Below are 20,018 nucleotides of genomic sequence, written 5' to 3'. Positions count from 1 at the left end.
GTTCAGCGGCTTTGGAGCCGGTGCATTTGGACAGGTAAGGAAACTAACAGGGCGAAGATTGGCGATAACTCCTCTGATGGCGTGTCATTAGCCAATGACGTAGATCATTATGTCAGCAATAGAAAGATGATAGATTATATTTCCAACATACAATGGGAACGAATATCAGTACTCCCGAGGTTCCGTTGAATATATGGGACTTTCCTTCCATAAGATTGTCAATTTAAGATATGGCCTACCGTTGATGACTGTGTTAGACAGACTTTAATTAGTCTAATCATAACAGTGCCTTCAGAGTTGTCGCGCGGTTTAAGGCATGAAACGTCTTCGCCCGTTCGAACACTGGGATAGTGGGTTCAGATCTTCCTCAAGGCATAGCTGTTTGCGTTTATTCTGTGTTTGTGTTGTCCTGTGTGTAGGTAGAGGTCTTGCGACGGTCTGATCCCACGTCCAAGGACTCCTACCGACTGTCTAGGGTTAAGAAACTGAAATGAAACGAAGTTTTCCATGGATGCTTTTGCCCCAGGTGGGAGCGACAGGAAGACAGACAGATAAATAGATAGATAGCAGTGTTTATCGTAAAAGTGATTGGTTTGTTGTTAAGTCATTTCCATGGAAACTAAAAGCAAAATTATCTCAGTTACGATAAGGCCAGAAAATGCGACCAGAAAGGCAATTTCATTTCCAGAAAGAAAGAAATTGATCCTGGGAGGGAGAACATAAAAGAAGAGCGAATGAAATAGAACACAGCCACCTCATAACAGATATCCTGCAAAGGAGACGTGTAAATCCATATCCCCCAATCTGCGCTGACAGACGGGTTCCCTCTACTGCGGATACAACCTCGATTCAGCGGAAGAGAGGTCGTGACGGATGGGTCAAACGCCTTCACTACTCATTTATATCGTTGGGATTCAGGGTCAAACCACTTGTAGCTCGATCGAGTACGAACCAGTTTCCTAGTGCGGCCGCCGTTACGTGTCCATTGCTATTAACTTTTCGTGTGGGGTGTTTTACGACAGTGCAGAGCGGCACTGCACACCGAAAAATGTGGGCAAGACAGACGTATAACAAATTATAAATGATCTCAAAGGAAGAGACCGTGGACTGCTCGAGGTAATAGCCCGTCATTTTTCTGGAGGGCTCAAGAAAGGATAGTCGGCGCCCCGGGCGAGATTTGAACCGAAAACTACCNGCCTTAGCCGCCTTTTCAGTTACCTGATCCTATAAACAGTCGGTATGACCCCTTGGACAGGGGATCAGCCAGTCGCAATGCCTTTATTTACACACAGAACACAAACACAGAATAAATGAACACAGACATCCATGCAGCGAGTGGGATTTGAAGCCAGAACCCCAGTGTTCGAGAGAGGGAAGACGGTTCATGCCTTAGATCTAGAGGCCACTGATCGGCTCCACTCCCCTCTACGTCTTCATAATGTGGGGTTCAAGTAAAGGCAGGTGCAACTGTATTTTGTATGCATATGAATATGTACATGCGTGTGTGTGCATCGTGATTCGTTAATACGCATGCGTGTTGCTATTCCATACAGCGGCCACTGAAAGAATTCCCAAGAATGGTGGGGATGTGGCCCTTGCTGCTTTACACCATGATTTTTGCTATATACCCTCACCTCTGGGTGCCCCAGGGCTTGTTGCTAGGACAGATTAGCACGTGGTTATCACTATCAATATTCCTGGGAACAGAATAGCTGGAAAACTGAAGGGAAATAAGCGGAAGTACGTTCAGAGGGGAAGCGGAAGTGCTCGAGAGAGAAGCAGACGGCATCAAATCGTGGGACTTCTTTCCGGGAACTCTGTATAGCGAATGGAATCTGATCTGCCCGGTCATCTCAACGCCTACAGAGTGGAAACACCCACGCCAAAGCAATGAATATATGAAGTTGTCACATTAAAACAAATCACAAGAACAAATTACTGGCAGTACCCAGTTAAGTCAGAGGAGTTGTGTCTGAACCAAACAGACTTCAGGTTCTGCAAAACTAATGACAGGAATACAAGCAGACCGTTATCACTGCAATTAAACCGCAAATGTTGATAAGGGCTATTTCAAGACCAAAATAAACTGTCCACTGTGATAAAGGGAAGCATAAAGATACCGTACATACTCGTAAGTTATCATTCCGTCTATTTTCCAGAACACCACAAACAAAAGATAATAATTTTGTTAGATGTTCTGCATGTTGCAAAACGGGGTCCCTCAAGGTGGGGGAAGAACCAAGCGAGGGATCAAGTAGGGACTTTCAGGCATTACGTAACAGGGAACTTCGGGATTCGTATAGAACAACGAGCAAGTTAGTAACGCGTTTAACTTGTATTTGGGAAGTTCCTGTTTCGAATCTCTTCCGGGGCACAGAATTTCCTGAGGTTCCTTGTGGTTTCCCTCAGTCCCTAGAGACAATTTAGGCGTAGTATCTTAAATTAGGCCACGACCGCTTCCTCGCACATGCTATTCAGTTCATTATTCACTCTCATTAAACCAACTGACGCTATATTTTGATTTGCTAAAAGTGTCGTTAAATCAGTTACAGAAGTGAAGGGATGGAGATCATATAAAACTGGTAGGATAGTAGTTCTCTAGCTTGGGGGATAGGCGTCGGGCTGACAACTCCTCGCCGTAAAAACATGCTTGTTCGCTGGGAACTGCTTCATGAGTGAGTGATACATTTATTTTTCGTCGAGGTTGGCTAAAGTTTAATTCGTCTGATAAATTTTGATGTAGACCCCGCCCCAGATATAATCAGAATAATACATCCCTAAGTTTGGAGACAAAATATGCCTAAGGACAGCCCTACATAATATGAGCTCATTTGTTTGCGCTTTATATCAAAAGATAACGCTTAATATACATGTCTTTCATTTCTGAAAGACTTTAAGTTGAAAACCAGTTCCTATCAGAATGTAATAATGAAGTATTTGCATCTCTCATTCACCAATTTGTAGAAGCTATTGTCCTCTTCGGCTACTATTGTAAAACTGGGTGAGCACTAACCTGTAAATGCGGTAATGACTAATTGCTTTCTGTCAGTAACCGACTATTACAATCGATATAGAAGTGTCTATTTTGTTATTATGTACCCAATGAATCACCGTATCTAAATGAGGGTGAGAGTGTAAACTCTGTTCCAGTAAAATGAGGTCACACCGGATTGTTCTATTTGTTTTATTGAACTAGTGTATTCATGAACAGGAGGTAAATTTAACTGCCAAGTTAACGAACGTTTTATGTTCATGTTCTTCTGTAAATATGATGTTTCGTTACGTAATCAAATATTTCTGTAATAATCGAAATGTCAACAGACGGTCTGATGAACCTCTTATATGTTAATGACATTTACTGAAATATCACAGCCAAAAACACGAACATTTGCATACATTGACGACTCTTCATGCGATCAGCTGCTGGTCACATGCAACACGCCATTTAGCAGTGTTATCATTATGCTCTTTTGGCTCCTAAGTACTACATTTCAAAACTGCTGGACCAATGCCTCTCTGTATTTTAAGAGTATCCATCATCATAATCATTATCATCTTCATCATCACTGGAAAAATATCCGTTTTTGAGCAACAGCCTTTTTAGAAGATCCTGCCAGATTGCACCTGGTTTTCACTTCTTTGGTTTCGGCAGCACCGTTTTTACAGAGCGAGGTCATGAGAACTGGAGGACCAGGTCCCTATATTTATGTTCCCCGGTGACAGGTTGGGCCAGCTACACACTTCCTGGCTACAGATTCATAGGGCCGGGTTCGATTCCCGGTGCTACCAGATTTTCTTGGAAGTAGTGGATCTAGAACGGGTTCAACTCAGCGTCGTGAGGATAATTGAGAAGCTATTTCAAGTAAATAGGGGCTCCGGTTTAGAAACTCGAGATTAACGGGCGTGGGAATTCGCTGCGTTGACCACGTGACACCCTCTATCTGCCGAAGTTGGCACTAACTTCGCGGACAAGCGGCGGTTGCTCGGTCGGTATAGTTCGCTTGCGGACTAAAACCACGGATTTTTTTGTTTTGTTTTATAAGCTACACATTTCAAGGTACAATGGGTGTTAAGGAACTAGGATGCACAATACAAGCCTCTTGTGCTCTAGTACCAATCTCACTTTCACGTGGTGCAATCTATTCCCACAAACGAGGTTATTGCTGCCGAGTTATGGTCGTAAAAACATTATATGTTGTGCGTAAGAAGAGTCACTACTTACTTTAGAGTCACGATGGTGTACCTAGTTCATGTACTATGGAGGATATATTTTTTTTTTTTAGTTTGGCTTTCAAGTTTAAGCTTCATTACTTTAATTTTTTTTAATGCTAGCGGATTGGGACTAAGCCCCTTGTACTGAGGCCACATCTGGCCTATTGTACCAGCCCCAGATGATAGGCGAGGGTGATTGTGGAGCAATTTGTGGAATGAAGATTGGCAGGAGAAACCGAAGTACTCGGAGAAACCCTGCCCCAGCGCCACTTTGTCCACCACAAATTCAACTTGACCAGACCCAGGGATCGAACCCGGGCCGCCGCGGTGGGAAGCCAGCGACTAACCTCTTGAGCTATGGTGCGGCAACTCAAGTACTTTACTGTTAAATATGTTTAAAAATTCAGTTCCTACTTCCACTCCGACATTCACATATTTTTCCTTCGAAGTTGAAATGGTTCCAAATTTTATTTAGGGTTAAAGATATAGAATTTTGATTTAATTAAGTTGATGAAAATGTTTTCTGTGTGGTAACTTTTACGCCTATACTCTGTTTTGTGGGGGGAGCTTCGTGAGTTTTTACATAGTTTCCTTTACAATTTCCCCCTACTCCCAAAATGCGTGCTGCATATTCCCTTGGGGGCTCTATAAATTGGGAGTTAACCTCGTTGTAGCGATACCACGAATTCATTTAATATTTTATTTCTTCGTTTAAAGGTGATAACATACTAACCGTCCCACTAACTTCCCTCGTCCTTTAAAATGCCAGTATTGCGACAACGTGCTCAGAGCTGAGCTGTGCGGAACTGCAATTGGGCTGACGGCTCAGCTCTGAGCAGACAGGGCTTTACGTAACGTTTCAAGCGCAAGAAAAATAAGGCAAACCTAAAAAAAAATACTTATAAGTCGAAATCAATTTAACCCCAAGAAAATACACTGTATTTCCGATACAAACAATTGAAGTGTTGCTTAAGCGAAATGTAAGGGGATCTTTTCGGACTTATCTGTGATTTCATACACCCTGCTATTCCTGTGCAAGGTCCTTGCCCTATACCTCGATCCTTTTCACAAAATAAAAGCTCAAACTAACAGAAACTTGCACCGTCATTAAGGTTCTCAAATATAGCGTGCAAAGTGAAAGAGACCGATACACGTAATGGCAAAGCGCCAGAGAAAATAAAAGAGAAATACATGCAGGCAAGAAAGTAAATTTAGTTTCGGCGTTCCAGTTCATGCTAAACCCTTTATACACTCCTGTAAAGTTAGGGGACGTAAAAGAAGAAAAATATAATTCTTTCAATCGACTGTGTTCATGCAAATCTCACGGGCAATTCTTCACACAGGACGATGTAATACACTTGTTTATTTCTTCACGCTAGTGGCAAAGTCAAGAATCCCTGAACACTCTCCAGCAATTGAGAAATTTGTTTATATGTTGTTACATTGTGTTTACAACATTCGCATTCAAATAGTCTCTAAGGGCATGGTGGGAGGGGGAATTGCATTTGGATTGGTACAGCAGAAAGCAAGGAAATGCCATCTGTCCAGGGATGATCGCGCTGGTCCAATGCGAGTTGCCCAGTTCTCAATTTGTATGTTAAGTCAATAGAAACTACAAAGAGAACCGAAAAAGCGACGAAAAGACAGACAGAGAAATTAATAATAACAAATGAGAGAAACAAAAAAGGAAAAAGGACCAAGAGAGAAACAAAGAAATGAAAAAGATAAAAAAGGGAGAATGAAATACTGAACGAGAGAAAGAACTGGAAGGGAATAAGAAAGGTAAAGAAAAAAGAATAAAAGATGGGAAAGAAAGGAGATAACAAAGAAATAGAGGAAGAAATAAAGAAAATATATATAAAGGAAACAAATAAAGGAAGAAAAGCAAGTGAAAGTAAGGGAAGATGAAATAATGAAGTAAAAAAGAGAAAGAAAAGGATGCACAGAAAGGGAAAGGGCCAAAGAGAGAGAACAGTAGAAAAAAGAAATGCATAACATAAAAAGAAAGTAAGAAAGATAAATGACACAATAGAGAGAATGAGATTACGAAGAAAAAAAAATGTGTAGAAAATAAAAGGAATTAAATAAAACGAGAGAACGAAATATAAGAAAAGAAGGAAAGACGAAATAAACAGAAAAATAAAAAAGAAAACGAAATAAAGGGGATGCATGAAGAACGAGAAAAATTAGAAGGAAAATACAGTAAAGAATGAGATAAAAGAAAATAAAGAACAAGTTGATCAATAAGGACACAAACAAAGAGACGTTTAGCTATTTCGCTTTGGTGTGTCCATACCGTGAGGCACTTCTACCCGCTGTCATGGCGCCTGTTCGCTCGTCTCGTATTTGGAAAACTTAGAACTAGGTCACATTTCATGGAACTTTATTAGCAGCTTGGTTATGAATAGTATGTCGATTAGAAGTTTATCTACGCAGCAGTTTCAAAGCTGTGTCATTTCGGTTCGAGCGATCTCCGCGTGCTTAAGGATTCTTATGGATTCTCTAAGCCATGCTTAGCTGATTATGCTATTCTTCAGAGGACAGCCCATGCTCGTCTCCGATCCGTACACGTTTCACCTCTGACTGATGACATAGCCACCATTTTCTGCTGCAATACACGTGTGGGCGTCCCTTAATAGTGGCATTAATGACTCTAACTTACGGAATTGCGCACTCAGAGGTCTAATCGATACCCAATACAGCCGCTTCTCTGTTTAAATTTAGTTGGTATAATCCATTTTGTTTTATTTCTAACCTTATTTGAAGATGTTCTGTCAACTGCAAATTATTTTTATTTTCTATGTCGCTATAGCCTCAATTTGGGCCTTGGCCTACCTCCATGAAACTCTCAGTTTCACTTCGGTTTACTAAATCTTAGACATTCGGTAGGACAATTTCAAAGAAGTTGTGATCGACTTTTTTAGTGTCAAAACTGCCAGTGACCTAACATCCCCTCCTATCGTCGTACCTTGCTTTAAGCAAAAATATTGGTAAAAAGAACACGACACATGATGTTTGTTGTAAAAGCAACATACATTGAAAGTAAAGACTACTTTAACACGTATTTTCCCTTCAAAATATGAATAAAATCGTATTAGATTACAAGTGAATTTACATGCTTTTCACGTATAATTTCCTTATAGGCCTATGATATCGACCACAAATCGTCCCGCGATCGACGCGTTGGACATGCCTGGCGTAGTGCTTAATTAGTTGAGCACAGGGACAAATATACCTCAAAAGCCTTACATGAAGAGTACAAATAAATTATGAGCTCCTTATTACGCGGTTTTCTCTTATCTCTTATCTTCGTCAAAACTTTGTTTTTCTAAGCTTTCAACTGACGTTTGTCCTTCCGAGTGGGGAACGCATACGTTGACTCGGAATAAAAGTTGTTAAGCAGTTGACTTAGACTGCAGGTCAGCTATTCGAGCCTCATATGAAGCCCCTTCATTACCATGTTCGAAAGGTCTCTAGGGTCCGACTAAAGTTCGATGTACAGTGCATTTATAGTGGAACAAAATGTGAGACAAATCTAAGAACATATGGAGTCTAACCTCATTTGCTACTATCTTAATTAGGCCTGCATGTTGTTTTGCTACATAATATATTTCTCTGTGACGATCATATATAGTGCGTAACTTTGTAATGTTTATGTAATACTTTTCATCTCGAGTACGTAACTGCTTCTAGGCTCACTCTATCTTATCCTGCACATGGAAGGTCTGGGCGCTAAACCACCAATCAATGATACATTTTTTAATGTGGGTTCACTTCGGGCCCCTTCATGCAATCGTTTATATGCGTTCTCAGTACAGACAACATAAAATGAGTTCACTTTTGGGAAGGTAGCGTATTCCACCCAAAACTACTCAACGGATATTAACTAAATTTAGCATTAGTGGTCTAAGTGAACGCATTTTAAATTGTGATAAATAAAACAGGTTGGACGATTTAAGTTTAATTCTCTTCTCTTGTACGAACTGCTCTTAACGCTTTACTGAATATATATTTTTTATAGATACCAACTACAGATAATTCATAAGTTACCATATAATTTATAATTAATACAGCAGAGAAATCATAGCAAATAACAATATTTTTCTGGTGCTTTTTAAGTGGACATTTTAAATCTTACCTTCGCAGTATTAACTTTGCCAAATATACATGCATCTCTCTAACCAACCATATGCGCTCAGTTACGAAACTTGGAACACGTGTTACTGGGGATTTTCTGTAAGTGTCTCACTTTCTTACAGTCGTTTCATTCATCAACGGCTCTACAGCCCTTTGTTGGGCCCTGGCCTCGTCTTCAGTTTCGTAATCTTTTTTACACAGCCGGTAGGGCTACTTGGACGAGTGTATTACAGTGGTTTACTTGTACAAATGCTTTACTACCATTTTATACTGGACCGATAAAGTAAAAAAGGATAAAAGTACCCCTGTTAACAGGCCGTGAAGGACCATTAGGTTGTGAGACGTCGAGGCTCCCACTGGACCGATACGAACAAAAATTGAATTTCTCTGAAAATTTTCAATTAAGGCCACTAACATAAAATTTAATTATAAATGAGTTGATTAGTTTCAGACTGACATATACACCGTCCCTATGTGCAATTATTTTATGCGCTCTGTATGAAGAACGCGTAAAATATTCATATCTATAAATTAAATTCTGGGACGACTGAACATCATAAAAACCGTCAAAAGAAAAAAACAATCTAGCTACTGTCCTGGAAATTCCAGGTCAAATGGCTATTCTATTATATTAATAATCAAACCCACGTCTTTAGGTACAGTGTGTCACCCTCTATCCCGCAAAACAGATGCAACAGTTGCTCGCTAAGTCCCACTTCTCTTGTGTGGAACTTAGACAAAAGGTCGGACTGCAAGAACAATCACCACGACGTCACATTTACAGACATTAGAACGTATGAGGAGAATTATACAATAGCAAGATTACCGACTGTCTGACGTGAATTATTTTCATAACATTTACAACGTACTCTGAAGTAACCATTATTTTCCTGGTCGTTAGGTTGACCTGCAAGTGATTTGCCGGTGTATTGACCCCATATGATGGCAGTTGGTCAGGGAAATTTATGAAAGTACGATAAAAATTATAACTCAATATTAGTACGTTTCGTAGTCGGGAGTCCCTGGGTTCAAATCTCGGCCCAGAAAGCGGCTATCCTAACTTGAGGCTTTTTGTGGTTTTGTTCAGTCCTTCCAGTAAACTGTTGGGGCAGTCACCCAGATTAGGCCACGACCTTTCAAATTCTTACAATTCACCGTTAATTTATCATCCAATAATTCGACGCTGTATAGACTGAGCCACTCACTACTTCGTTAAATAAACCATTAAAAAAAACTCCGTGACCTGTAGTCCGAAAGCGAACTATACCGACCGAGCCGCCGCCGCTTGTCGGTGAAGTTAGTGCCAACTTTGGCTGAGTCACGTTGTCAGCGCAAGGAATTCCCACGGACGTTAATTTCGGTTTTCTAGACCGGATAAATAAACCACAAATAAATACAATAGGATCTTCATTACAGATGTGAAGAATAAATCTAGTTTACGTGTGTGAGGAACGTTCTTACCCCCAAGAAAAGCACACCACATCTCGGCGTTACAAAGACCGCTCGGTTCACACTTTAACATTTCAAGACACAAACTTCTTCCCAACAATGTTTAAAAATTCAATTCCCTTCTCACAGGAAACCCACACTGCATTTCCGTTACAAAGACCAACTGCTTATTGCTGCTTAGGGAAATAATGGACATTTTTTCTGAGAATTATACAAAACACATAAATTGAGTTTGTGGAACAGGATGCAGAGATTCTTAATGTTAAAATACATGTTAGATTGCTTATAGTTGCCACGGTGTTATACATAGTTACCACAGTGTTTTAAAGGGATAACACAGTCGGTATAGCAACTGGCTACAGGCTGGACGTTCGAGAAGTCGGAGTTCGAGTCCCGGTAGGATCAAGAATTTTCACTTCTCCATGTCGTCCAGACCGGCTCTGGGGTCTACCTACTATACAATGGGTACCGGGGGCTCTTTCCTAGGGGTAAAGCGACCGAGGGGTGAAGCTGACCACTCACCTCCAACTAGTGCAGAGATCAAGAAAATGTGGATATATACATCCACACCCCTTATGTCTTCATGGCGTAGTGCTTAATGAGTTAGTTAGTTAGTAAGTTATTGGAGAAGGTGGGTTTCCCCATGCACTTAGACAAGTATTGGTCCATTGTGCTTCCCTGTATGATATTCTACCAGTCCCTATACCCTACCGATAATGGTGCGTACCATCAGGCCCGCCGAGCAAGCGAGTTCTGCCTCCACTTGCTTAGCGGTGTCTATAATGCTTCCCCTATCTATCAGAGACCTTAGAGACTATTGTTGGGCGGGAAATCTCCTGGAATTTGGCTCAGTGATCTCCTTTGGAGATATGAGGTTCTTTTACGTGCCGTAAAGTTATGACACGGGACACACGGCTTAAAGTCCCTCCCGGAGGACTTGTTCCCTGAATTTTTCCGTCCTTAAAAATTCGACGACCTCCGCCGGGTATTTGAACCCGCGTACCACGAGTCATGAGGTGGGAACGTTACTTCTAGACTACGGAGGCCACTTGCTTAATGATTTAAGCATAGGGATAACTTAACATTTTTTTACAGAATAATTTTAATCGTATATGCCACCTAAATAAAGAAGTGTTATTTAGAGTCAGTGAGCAGAGGAATATCCTACACGAAATAAGAAAACGGAAGGCTAATTGGATTGGTCATGTTTTACGCAGAAACTGCCTTCTAAAAGAAGTTATTGAAGGAAAGATAGAGGGGCGGATAGAAGTGACCAGAAGACGACGAAGAAGACGTAAGAAGATGCTGGATGACCTTGGGGACAGAAGAGGATATTTTCATTTGAAGGAGAAAGCTCTAGATCGCATCAAGTGGAGGAACTGTTTTGGAAGAGACTGTGGGCCTGTCGTCTTGACAGATTAACTGATGAATGAATGCCACCTGATTTCACTCCAGGAAATTCTGCATTCTGCACAAATACTGTATCTGTAAGGCTAACAACCTTACCGTCATCTATGAGCCGACTGTCTAGAAAATGTGGGGACCTCAACGTCTCACAACGCTATGGGCCTCCACGGCTTGTTACAGGGATACCTTTACTACCCCCCCTTACTTATGTGTTTGTGATTCTCCGAATAAAAGGCGATTTCTTCTTCCTGAAGTATTATTACCATCTGGTCTTTCTAGTTATGACACAGCATGTCATCTGTGAGGAATCAATTTTAGAATATTATTTAGATCAGTGTCAAGGCCGCGCCATAGCTCAAACGGTTAGTCGCTGGCTTCCCACCACGGCGGCCCGGCTTCGATCCCGAGCTTGGTCAAGTGGGTTTTGTGGTGGACAAAGTGGCGCTGGGCCAGATTTTCTCCGAGCACTTCGGTTTCCCTTTCAATCTTCATTCCACCAATTGCTCCATAATCACCCTCACCTATCATCTGGGGCTGGTACAATAGGCCAGAAGTGGCCGCAGTACAAGGGACTTAGTCCCACCCCACTAGCAATAAGAAAGAATAGATCAGAGTCACACTTTGAAGGGTTAATGATACGTAGCAACGCGTACGCTGCTTTGAGAACCAAACAAAACAGGAATATACTTTGCTGAGCAAAACGTGGCGTCATTAATACCAAAGCGGCTGCTAGGCATCATGTGGCAGTGAATTAAATCAAGGACATCAACGTGGATGTGGTTAAACATGTTTCCTTCCAGTACCAGTTTTGGTGGGCAGACTGTAGTGACATTAAGGTTTGAGTCGCTGGAAAACGGGGCAATGCCACGACAGCTCTCGTTTTATTTACTACGTCAATCCCGTTTGTTTTGTGCAAGGTTACAACCGATCGATCTAGCGTCCCTCGGCAAACTGACCGACGCGTACGTCGCTTGCGATGTTTTGTATGTACAACAAGCGGAACGTTACAATTAAATTTGTTACTTCCTTTTTTAATTCAATATCTCTACTATTCTCCAAGTATAATTAGAATGATCAAGTCAAGGAGGATGAGGTGGGCAGAGCAGGTAGTACGAATGGGAGAGAAGAGGAATGCATATAGGATATTGGTGGGAAAACCAGAAGGAAAGAGACCACTGGGAAGACGAAGGCGTAGGTGGGTGGACAATATTAAAATGGATCTTAGAGAGGGGTTGAGATGGTATGGATTGGATTGATCTGGCTCAGGTTAGGGACCAGGGGAGGGCTCTTGTGAACACGATAATGAACCTTCGGGTTCCATAAAATTCTGGGAAATTCTTCAGTAGCTGCAGAATTGGCTTCTTCTCAAGAAGGGCACAGCTCAATAAGTTAGTATCTCAATCATACGTCGTTATAAAATTATGAAACAAAAAGTCTCAGAAAGACCAATTATCAGAGTTCATATATCGACATTTTCATTGACATTTAAGTTTATATATATATATTTTAGTAAAATTCCGTACTTCTGGCATTATTCTAAAAAAGTACGGCATTATTGACTCTGACATATATTTAAGTTCCCTATTCATGATGAGATGAAACACAATCATACAAGCTCGCTCATAAAACGACACAAACTATGTTTGATTGTTGTGACATTTTACTATGACCTACTACAGCTCTGACTGCCTCACTGAAAACAGCAGCTTCTTATAGCAGTGTGGGCTGAATTTGCACATCCTTCACACGTTCAAGTCTACAGTGGATGAATGAACTCTGAAATAAAACTATTTATTCTCCCAAACATCGACTGCAAAAGCGTTATCTTCTACAGATTATGAAATCACCACTAAAACAATTATACCACCGGAATAACTGTTGTAAATCCAGTGGCACATGCTGTGAAGGTCTTTATAATTACGGCGTAGTTTTCAATACCAGCCTACAGTATGCTTTCTAGCCACTAAATTCGTACATTCAGACACTTCTTAGGTACATGCTGAACCTCTAATCCCTTTCTCGGCTCTAGAAGTCGGCCGCCATTTGCTAACGTTGGAAGAATGTTGTAGCACACAGGACTACCATTACGTATTTTTCGCACTTGTATCTTGTTTCACGACGTTGACCATTTTCATTGTCACAAAATGAACAAACTTAAGCAGAATTTGAAATATCATCTCACTGAACAGGTCCAAAAATAGGGGTGTTTTCAGAATTTTCCCCGGAGAAAATTTGCTCTTATTATCCGGTCTCTGGTGAAGTTATTGTAACAGAAAGCGTGCCAGGAAATTCATTATTTAATTTCTGTTCGTTTCATTCCAATGATGGGTCCTAGATATTGGTTTCAGATTAGGTGTGTTTTCTAAAAAAAATTTTGGCATATCAATTTTTTTCTCTGGCTATTACTTCCGCAATTTCTTGTGTACAAAACAACTCAAAATATTCCAGGGGGTTGCTGGCGGGGGGGGGGGTCTTTTAAATCAACGTTTATACTAGGCTCGCCAGTAAATTGAAAACGTGGTCGCTTAACACCTGACTTTGCCCATATGCCATGCTGCATGCTACTGTTGTCATTGACATTTTCTTCTTTACCAGAGCTGTCACCTTGTTCACCACATGATGAAATTTTCGCATTTATATTACTATCACTACTACAGAGGTTTTTTTTTTATTTTGTTGACAGGTTCACGGCCCTGCGCGTCACGGCGATAGATCTGCCGCTAGCCGCACGGCTAATATGAATTTCGCCTACGAATCAACATGTCTGATGGCCGTTAACGTGAGTAATTAAAGAAAGTAATTAAGTTGTGGACAGCTTGAGGCATATATTTCACGGCGAGCAGTGCGGTTCTTGAGTCGGAGTTTATGATTTGTCAGCAGTAGGCAGCGATTATCAGCTCCATTAGCCATTTTGTTCTCAGTTACAATTAGTGAACAGTGTGGTGCGTCATGGCGTGGTATTGTTTAGACCCTTACAGAAATACACTTTGTTCTAAAGTTTAGAGCAACGTATATTTCTCTAAGACACCTATGTGAAACACGGATCTGCTAGAAAACGTCGTTGAAAATTTCGTGATGAAAGAGTTGTCAGCAGGCAAACAATTCATAATTCGGTGAATAAATTTAGGACAACGGGACTCTTAATAGACAAGTAACACTAACACAATGCCGAGTGCTGACTGAGGAGAAGCTGGATGACCTAGAGGCCAGACTTGAACATGAGCCTAGAAAACCACTGAAACGTCTAGCTCAAGAGATTGGAGTGTCTAGTGCAAGAACGGCAACAACTGCAGAAGCTTGGATCCTATAAAGCAACAGCAATCGACGCACGCCTTGCAGCCACGCGATCCAGCTAGCAGGGTTCAATTTGCGGTGGTTTCTACAGTCTGTCGTCGAAGGTGAAATGGATCTGCAGTTGACATTATTTTCTGATGAAGCGTCGTTTCACTTTCAGGGATATATAAATATGCAAAATAATCACTCCTGGAGTTCATAGGCATATATTTTAAATTACAGAAAAGAAAATACTGTCTTCTGGGATTTGACACGGTGTAGTGTGTTAGATACTTATGATAACAGCATCAGAAATACTTGTTGAAAGAAGAAGCAAGCATCATGTTACCCCGAAACGTCGGCTACACTGTGTTATATCACAGAAGACAATACTTTCCATAGCAGCATAAGAACTTCAACTCTAATTATAAATTAAGTGAACCCGTGTTAACTTTGTCTTACTTAAGAAGAACATGCCTGAAATCATGTCTCACACGTAGCGGAAACGTATCTTGGAGAAAAAGTACGTGGACAGTGTCTCAAAACTATATTCGATAAAAGGATATAATCAAAAGCCTTGTATATGCTTCATTAAACGAGAATACCCATATTTCTTGATCATAGAACTATAGAAAGTGTGCGAAAGGTCGCATCATTTATATACAAACATGCCCCCCCCCTTCCTAGTAGCCCTCAGCCCTGCTAATTACTCGGGGTTCCTCCGTCCCTTTAAAACACTTCCGATATCAGTCACCTGACATTATACTGTAGACAGTTCAAACTCAGGGGTTAGAAAAATACGACACATTATGAAATTCAATCCAGTCAGCGGACAATGAGTTTCAGATATTAGTATTAACAGTCTTTTCCATCAATATTTTGTTCCTCATAGGGAAACTAAGGTCGTATATAAGCAAATATTATAGGCGCGTTAGTCAGACAGATATGCAATCTCTCCAGTTTCCAATCCACGTATTTACTACTTTTATTTACAACAATCCACCTTAAAAGTTGGCATGGATAAGGCGAATGGGGCCCGCTACAGAATCGTTCTAATGCGTCCGGATAACATGGGGTACTTTATGATAGCATGCCACATGGTATTTGTATACTTAAGTATTTTAATACGACTTGTAAAGTATGTATCCATCCACGCTCCGAGTAACTGAACTTTCTTATCTATCATCTAAACAGTGAATATGGAAGGCAGTTTTCGATTAAGATTACCCAACATTATTTCAATATGCAGACAGGTAAACAATAGCTTCTTTTCCTCCAGGACCACCTCAAATAAAATTATTTGTAATTATGATATAAACGTACCGAAATGCAGGCGATTTGTCAACTTGCAGCTGTAGTCTTCACGACACTTAAATTCAAAACTCTTTGCAGTATATGTTCTAATGTTAAAATATCATTCACACTTAAATTTCAGCTCAAAGAACAAATAAATCTGTAAATAAAATTATATTAACAAAATATTTTCAACAAGCTCTTGACGTTCAAACGCACTATTTAACTCGTTTTGAACCACAGTCAAATGACAACAGGTTGTTAATGTAAACTATTCCGTTTTGTGTAATAAACACACCGCATTACTAATACAAACGTGACATAAACGACACAGATATCACATAATGGAAACATCGATTACACAAACCAATATTCTAATCGCTGTGTTCTTCATATAAACATTGTTATTCTAATGTAGGTTAGATGTTTGCACGAGGTTTCCACACGAATGACCACCTCGGATCAAAGTCCCGCGCATTCTGCGGTAAAACAGCAGAAGAAACTGCTCCCTTGTTGTGACGACAAAATGTGACGCTAAGAGAAACGTTTACGACATCTGTTGATAGAGTAGATAACTAAATCCTGCCATCTATGAAAAATTTTGGAACTTACGATTAGTTACACCTCATATCACCACCTTTTCTGGTATGTACTAACATGCATTATAACTGAAGTTATAAGGAATTTCTTTCAGTACCAGTTTGTACACAGCAAATTTCACAAACAGCCCTTTATCTTTTATTCTTTCATGCATGAAACACATATCCCACTTACAAAATTTATGTTTCTTTTTGAATACATTAAAACAACAAAGCTTCAGATAACTTCAAGCTGACTGTGGGTATTATGGTTGGAAGGATAATCAATGTAAGTGAATAGTAAATGGATAGCATTACCAAATTTGAAAATGAAACTCAAACATAAATCTAAACAAACCTAATTTTGGGGAGAGATGTGCAAGTATGTGATGTAATACTGCCATGACCTGATATCTTGAAAAAGGTACTGGTTCTTGCTCGCACCAGATGTAGTGGTTGCACACTGACAGTTTCATTACCAGGGACTCATTTCTGATGACAAGCTTTTTGACAAGAAGCTGACTTCAGACTAAGGCTAGGAACACACACACAGTGACATTGGTTGTACGTCTGTACGGTTCATGTAGTCTCAAGTAGTAGAATATAAAGTGTAGTCTTAGTTTTCATACGTGATGACATGCGACAACTACTGTATGACAGTCGGATGAACCCACAATTTCATCTCGCCTTTCATTGATTGGATGCACCCAGTGCAATATTTTCTGCTTCCTCCATTTTTCTTTTCAGCGTCAGTGAAAATACCACATAGCAAGTCCATCGTTCATTCATCAAAACTGTGATTCGGTGCGGATAAAGTCGCTCTAGTATGAAAAGGTTGTACAGCAAAAAAATCATACGACATCTTTCCGTACAACCGATGTCGCTGTGTAAGTTCTAGCTTAAGGGAGTATTCCTGAGAAGTATTCTACCCTTTGCACCAACAGTGTGGTTTCTTTGATGTCTGTAATTCAAGCCACGGTCTTTTGTGAACATGGTAATAAAGCCTTCAGCTCCCGGAAAGGTGGAAAACTGAGGAAAAACTAGCTTCTCTTCTCTACTGGGTAGTTCAAATCAAATCCCAAAATACCAAGTACGCAGGAGAACCAAGATTACCAACACTTAACTCCATTTGCAAAGTCCACTTCCTTGCCTTCTGTTTATGGCAAAACCTTCAAATTTTCCATTCCTCTATTTTGTTTCTAGTGCTCGCTTAAATAACTGAATTATTTGCATTTTAACCTATGTAAGTCCTGTTCCAATCAGTGAGTGTTCTATTTTAGTTTTACACTGTGTAGACTTTAAAAAATTTGTAAGGTCCTTTCTATGCACTTCAATGACGAGCAACCTTCATACAGGAACATGCAACATTTTTCAGTTATCTAATAATTTATTCAGATTTTCAATCTTTGAAGTAAACCTAACTGTAAAATTGCCAGCTTATTTACATGTGCAACACTTTAGCCTCTCTTACCTCTCAGTACAGTGTTTGAGAATGAAGCATGAGCAATATCTGGGAGAGAGAAAGTATGAAGAACAAACTTACACAAATGGCTTCATAATTAGTATTATTTGGATTATTTAGGGTCACAAAGACAAGGAAGATGAGGGCAGGATTTTAAAAGGATGTGAGGATATGGACTGGATTCAGCTGCCTCAGACCCTACCTTGTCAACACAGTATCGAACATTTGAGTTTCATGAAAGGCGGGGAAATTCCTTACCAAAGGAGTGAACACAAGCTTTCCAAGGACTCTGTTCCTTGTAGGGAGCTATACTATCAATATATTCCACAAGGAGACATTGCAGATGCAAGTGCATAATTTGTCATATTTCAGATTTCAATATATTGTCTAGCACGGTTCTGGCTGAAATTATGCAACGTTGATGAGAGTATAAAGTCTGATATTTGGAGTCTACTTTTGTCTCTGATTGCAGACATCGTTGGGGAATGACAACGGAGGCAGGGACTCCGTTAATATTAGATTTCAACATTTATCAATGTGACAGATCATAAAAAAAATATATTGCCTTTAACCACCATGCAAACTTCAGATTTTTAATGAAACAGCAACTTGAGTGACAGAAATAACATTATATGTATCAGTAAAAATATACATAAATACAAAGCAGAAAATTCTGCACCTTTGTACCTTATGAGACACTAACAAATGTTCACATAAAAATATAGATTTCAATATTCTTATAGAGAGTGGTTCCCAAAAAATGTGGATACAAAAATACATCAAATACCTTCACATTTTATTCAGTCATTCATTCTATGGAAATAATTTTAAATGTATAATGCTACTTCCCTGTTTCTGTGTCATCACAGAACATGTCCACAACATAACCCAGAAAACAGTACTCTTCGGGCTCACAGCCATGAGCTCTTCAACTCTTCTCACAGTACACTGCCATAAACAACAAGAGCTGCGTGTTACCAATACAGTTCTACATTTTTCTTGAAGTCTTCACTCAGTGATTCAACCTGTGGCCTAAGCAAATAACAGTGCATCGCTTCAACATTCGTAAGTTCATAATACAATTCTTGGACTGACATTTGAAGCATCCTTGCACATTCTGTTATCAACCACCGAAATGAAGATGGGAATTCAACTATAACTTCCCTTTCAAATTCTTCCAAAGTCTGTTTTTTTGTATTAACTTCATTTAACCAATATTCTACATATGGCATGTACAATACATATTTTTTGTTTTTAACTAGGTAACTTTCTTCAGTCTTATGATTTTTTAAATGCTTTAACAAAACCTTCTTTGCTGCTAAAGGAAGATTTACTTGTCTGGAATGATGAAACAGTTGGTCATCTAGTTTACTAGTAATGCCTTTCTTTTCCAATCGCCTCACCAACATATCTTCTGCAACAACAGGTAAATTACCAAATATTTCTGACCCTCGGGTGAAACTATCATTTTCAGTGATTCTGGCACAACTTGGATTTTCATCATCGCTACTAGATGTGGTGCTATTGTCTGTATCACTGTCATCTGTCCTGTAATTCTTGGAGCTAAAGTGGTTGCCTGTTTCAACACAAACACCATTATGTTTCAGATGTTTTACTAACAAACTTTCTGCAATGCGAGGTAACCGACAAAATGTTCTGGGGGGACGAAGAAGTTGGTCTGTAAGAGATTCATGGGCTGCTATGCTTTGTTTCTTAGACTTTGCTTTGTTGTTCTTTTTACAATGCCTACTATGCTGAACTCTCTCCGCAGTATCCACAATCATGTATCTTCCACTTCCACCATTCTGGGATTTTTTCTTCATTTTAGTCACAACTTTTACTTGATTGTGGGCACTTCTCTTCTGAATAACGATTTTTGTTCCTTTCTTATGCGCCATTGCTATGTATCTGAAAGAGACACAGTTAATTTAAAGTTATGAAATTTACTCCATATTATTCCTAACATATATAGTAAGCCAAGTACCGTGGTACTGGATGCAATCTTAATCCTCATTCCCAAGTTTTCTCTTACTTATATGAATATACTTCAATTCATGCAGTACTTCCTTAGTTATGGGTATTACATACAGCGAACTCCCCATTATCTGAAATGAACAGCTAATGGGATGTTCCTCAATTTCATGTTCACCTTCATGTACCTTTCCGTTTCCCTAATCACATGTCAGTAATCTCAGTGCTATATTTCC

General features: G+C 39.9%; 2 protein-coding genes and 1 long non-coding RNA gene across 8 annotated transcripts in view; 1 reads left to right on the top strand and 2 right to left on the bottom strand.

Annotated features, from left to right (window-relative positions):
• LOC111873048 (protein phosphatase PP2A 55 kDa regulatory subunit) overlaps positions 1-16,234 on the bottom strand; it is a 143,786-nt gene extending 127,552 nt beyond the window's left edge. For 3 of the 4 annotated variants that reach the window (XM_023867412.2, XM_023867414.2, XM_023867415.2), the window contains exon 1: positions 15,802-16,221. The gene's annotated coding sequence lies outside the window, so the exon portion shown is untranslated. Of the gene's footprint in view, positions 1-15,801 lie in introns of all 4 variants that reach the window. The other variant, XM_023867413.2, reaches the window with a different exon arrangement.
• Positions 16,235-16,285: 51 nt separating this feature from the next.
• The window catches only part of LOC117282986, a 16,478-nt gene continuing 12,745 nt past the window's right edge, over positions 16,286-20,018 (top strand). Inside the window, exon 1 of the long non-coding RNA XR_004513968.1 lies at positions 16,286-16,416. This is a non-coding gene — a long non-coding RNA (uncharacterized LOC117282986). The remainder of the gene's footprint in view (positions 16,417-20,018) is intronic.
• Positions 18,421-20,018, bottom strand: part of LOC111873057 (TATA box-binding protein-associated factor RNA polymerase I subunit B) — a 16,134-nt gene continuing 14,536 nt past the window's right edge. For all 3 annotated transcript variants that reach the window (XM_023867435.2, XM_023867436.2, XM_033754928.1), the window contains one exon: positions 18,421-19,719. In XM_023867435.2, coding sequence (XP_023723203.1) covers positions 18,786-19,719 — 934 coding nt within the window. In that variant the 3' untranslated portion in view covers positions 18,421-18,785. The remainder of the gene's footprint in view (positions 19,720-20,018) is intronic.

This window comes from Cryptotermes secundus, unplaced genomic scaffold, assembly GCF_002891405.2.
Source record: "Cryptotermes secundus unplaced genomic scaffold, Csec_1.0 scaffold4, whole genome shotgun sequence".
Classification (NCBI taxonomy): Eukaryota; Metazoa; Arthropoda; class Insecta; order Blattodea; family Kalotermitidae; genus Cryptotermes; species Cryptotermes secundus.
The sequence above is the reverse complement of the archived record's forward strand: the minus strand, read 5'-3'. Positions and strand labels throughout refer to the sequence as shown.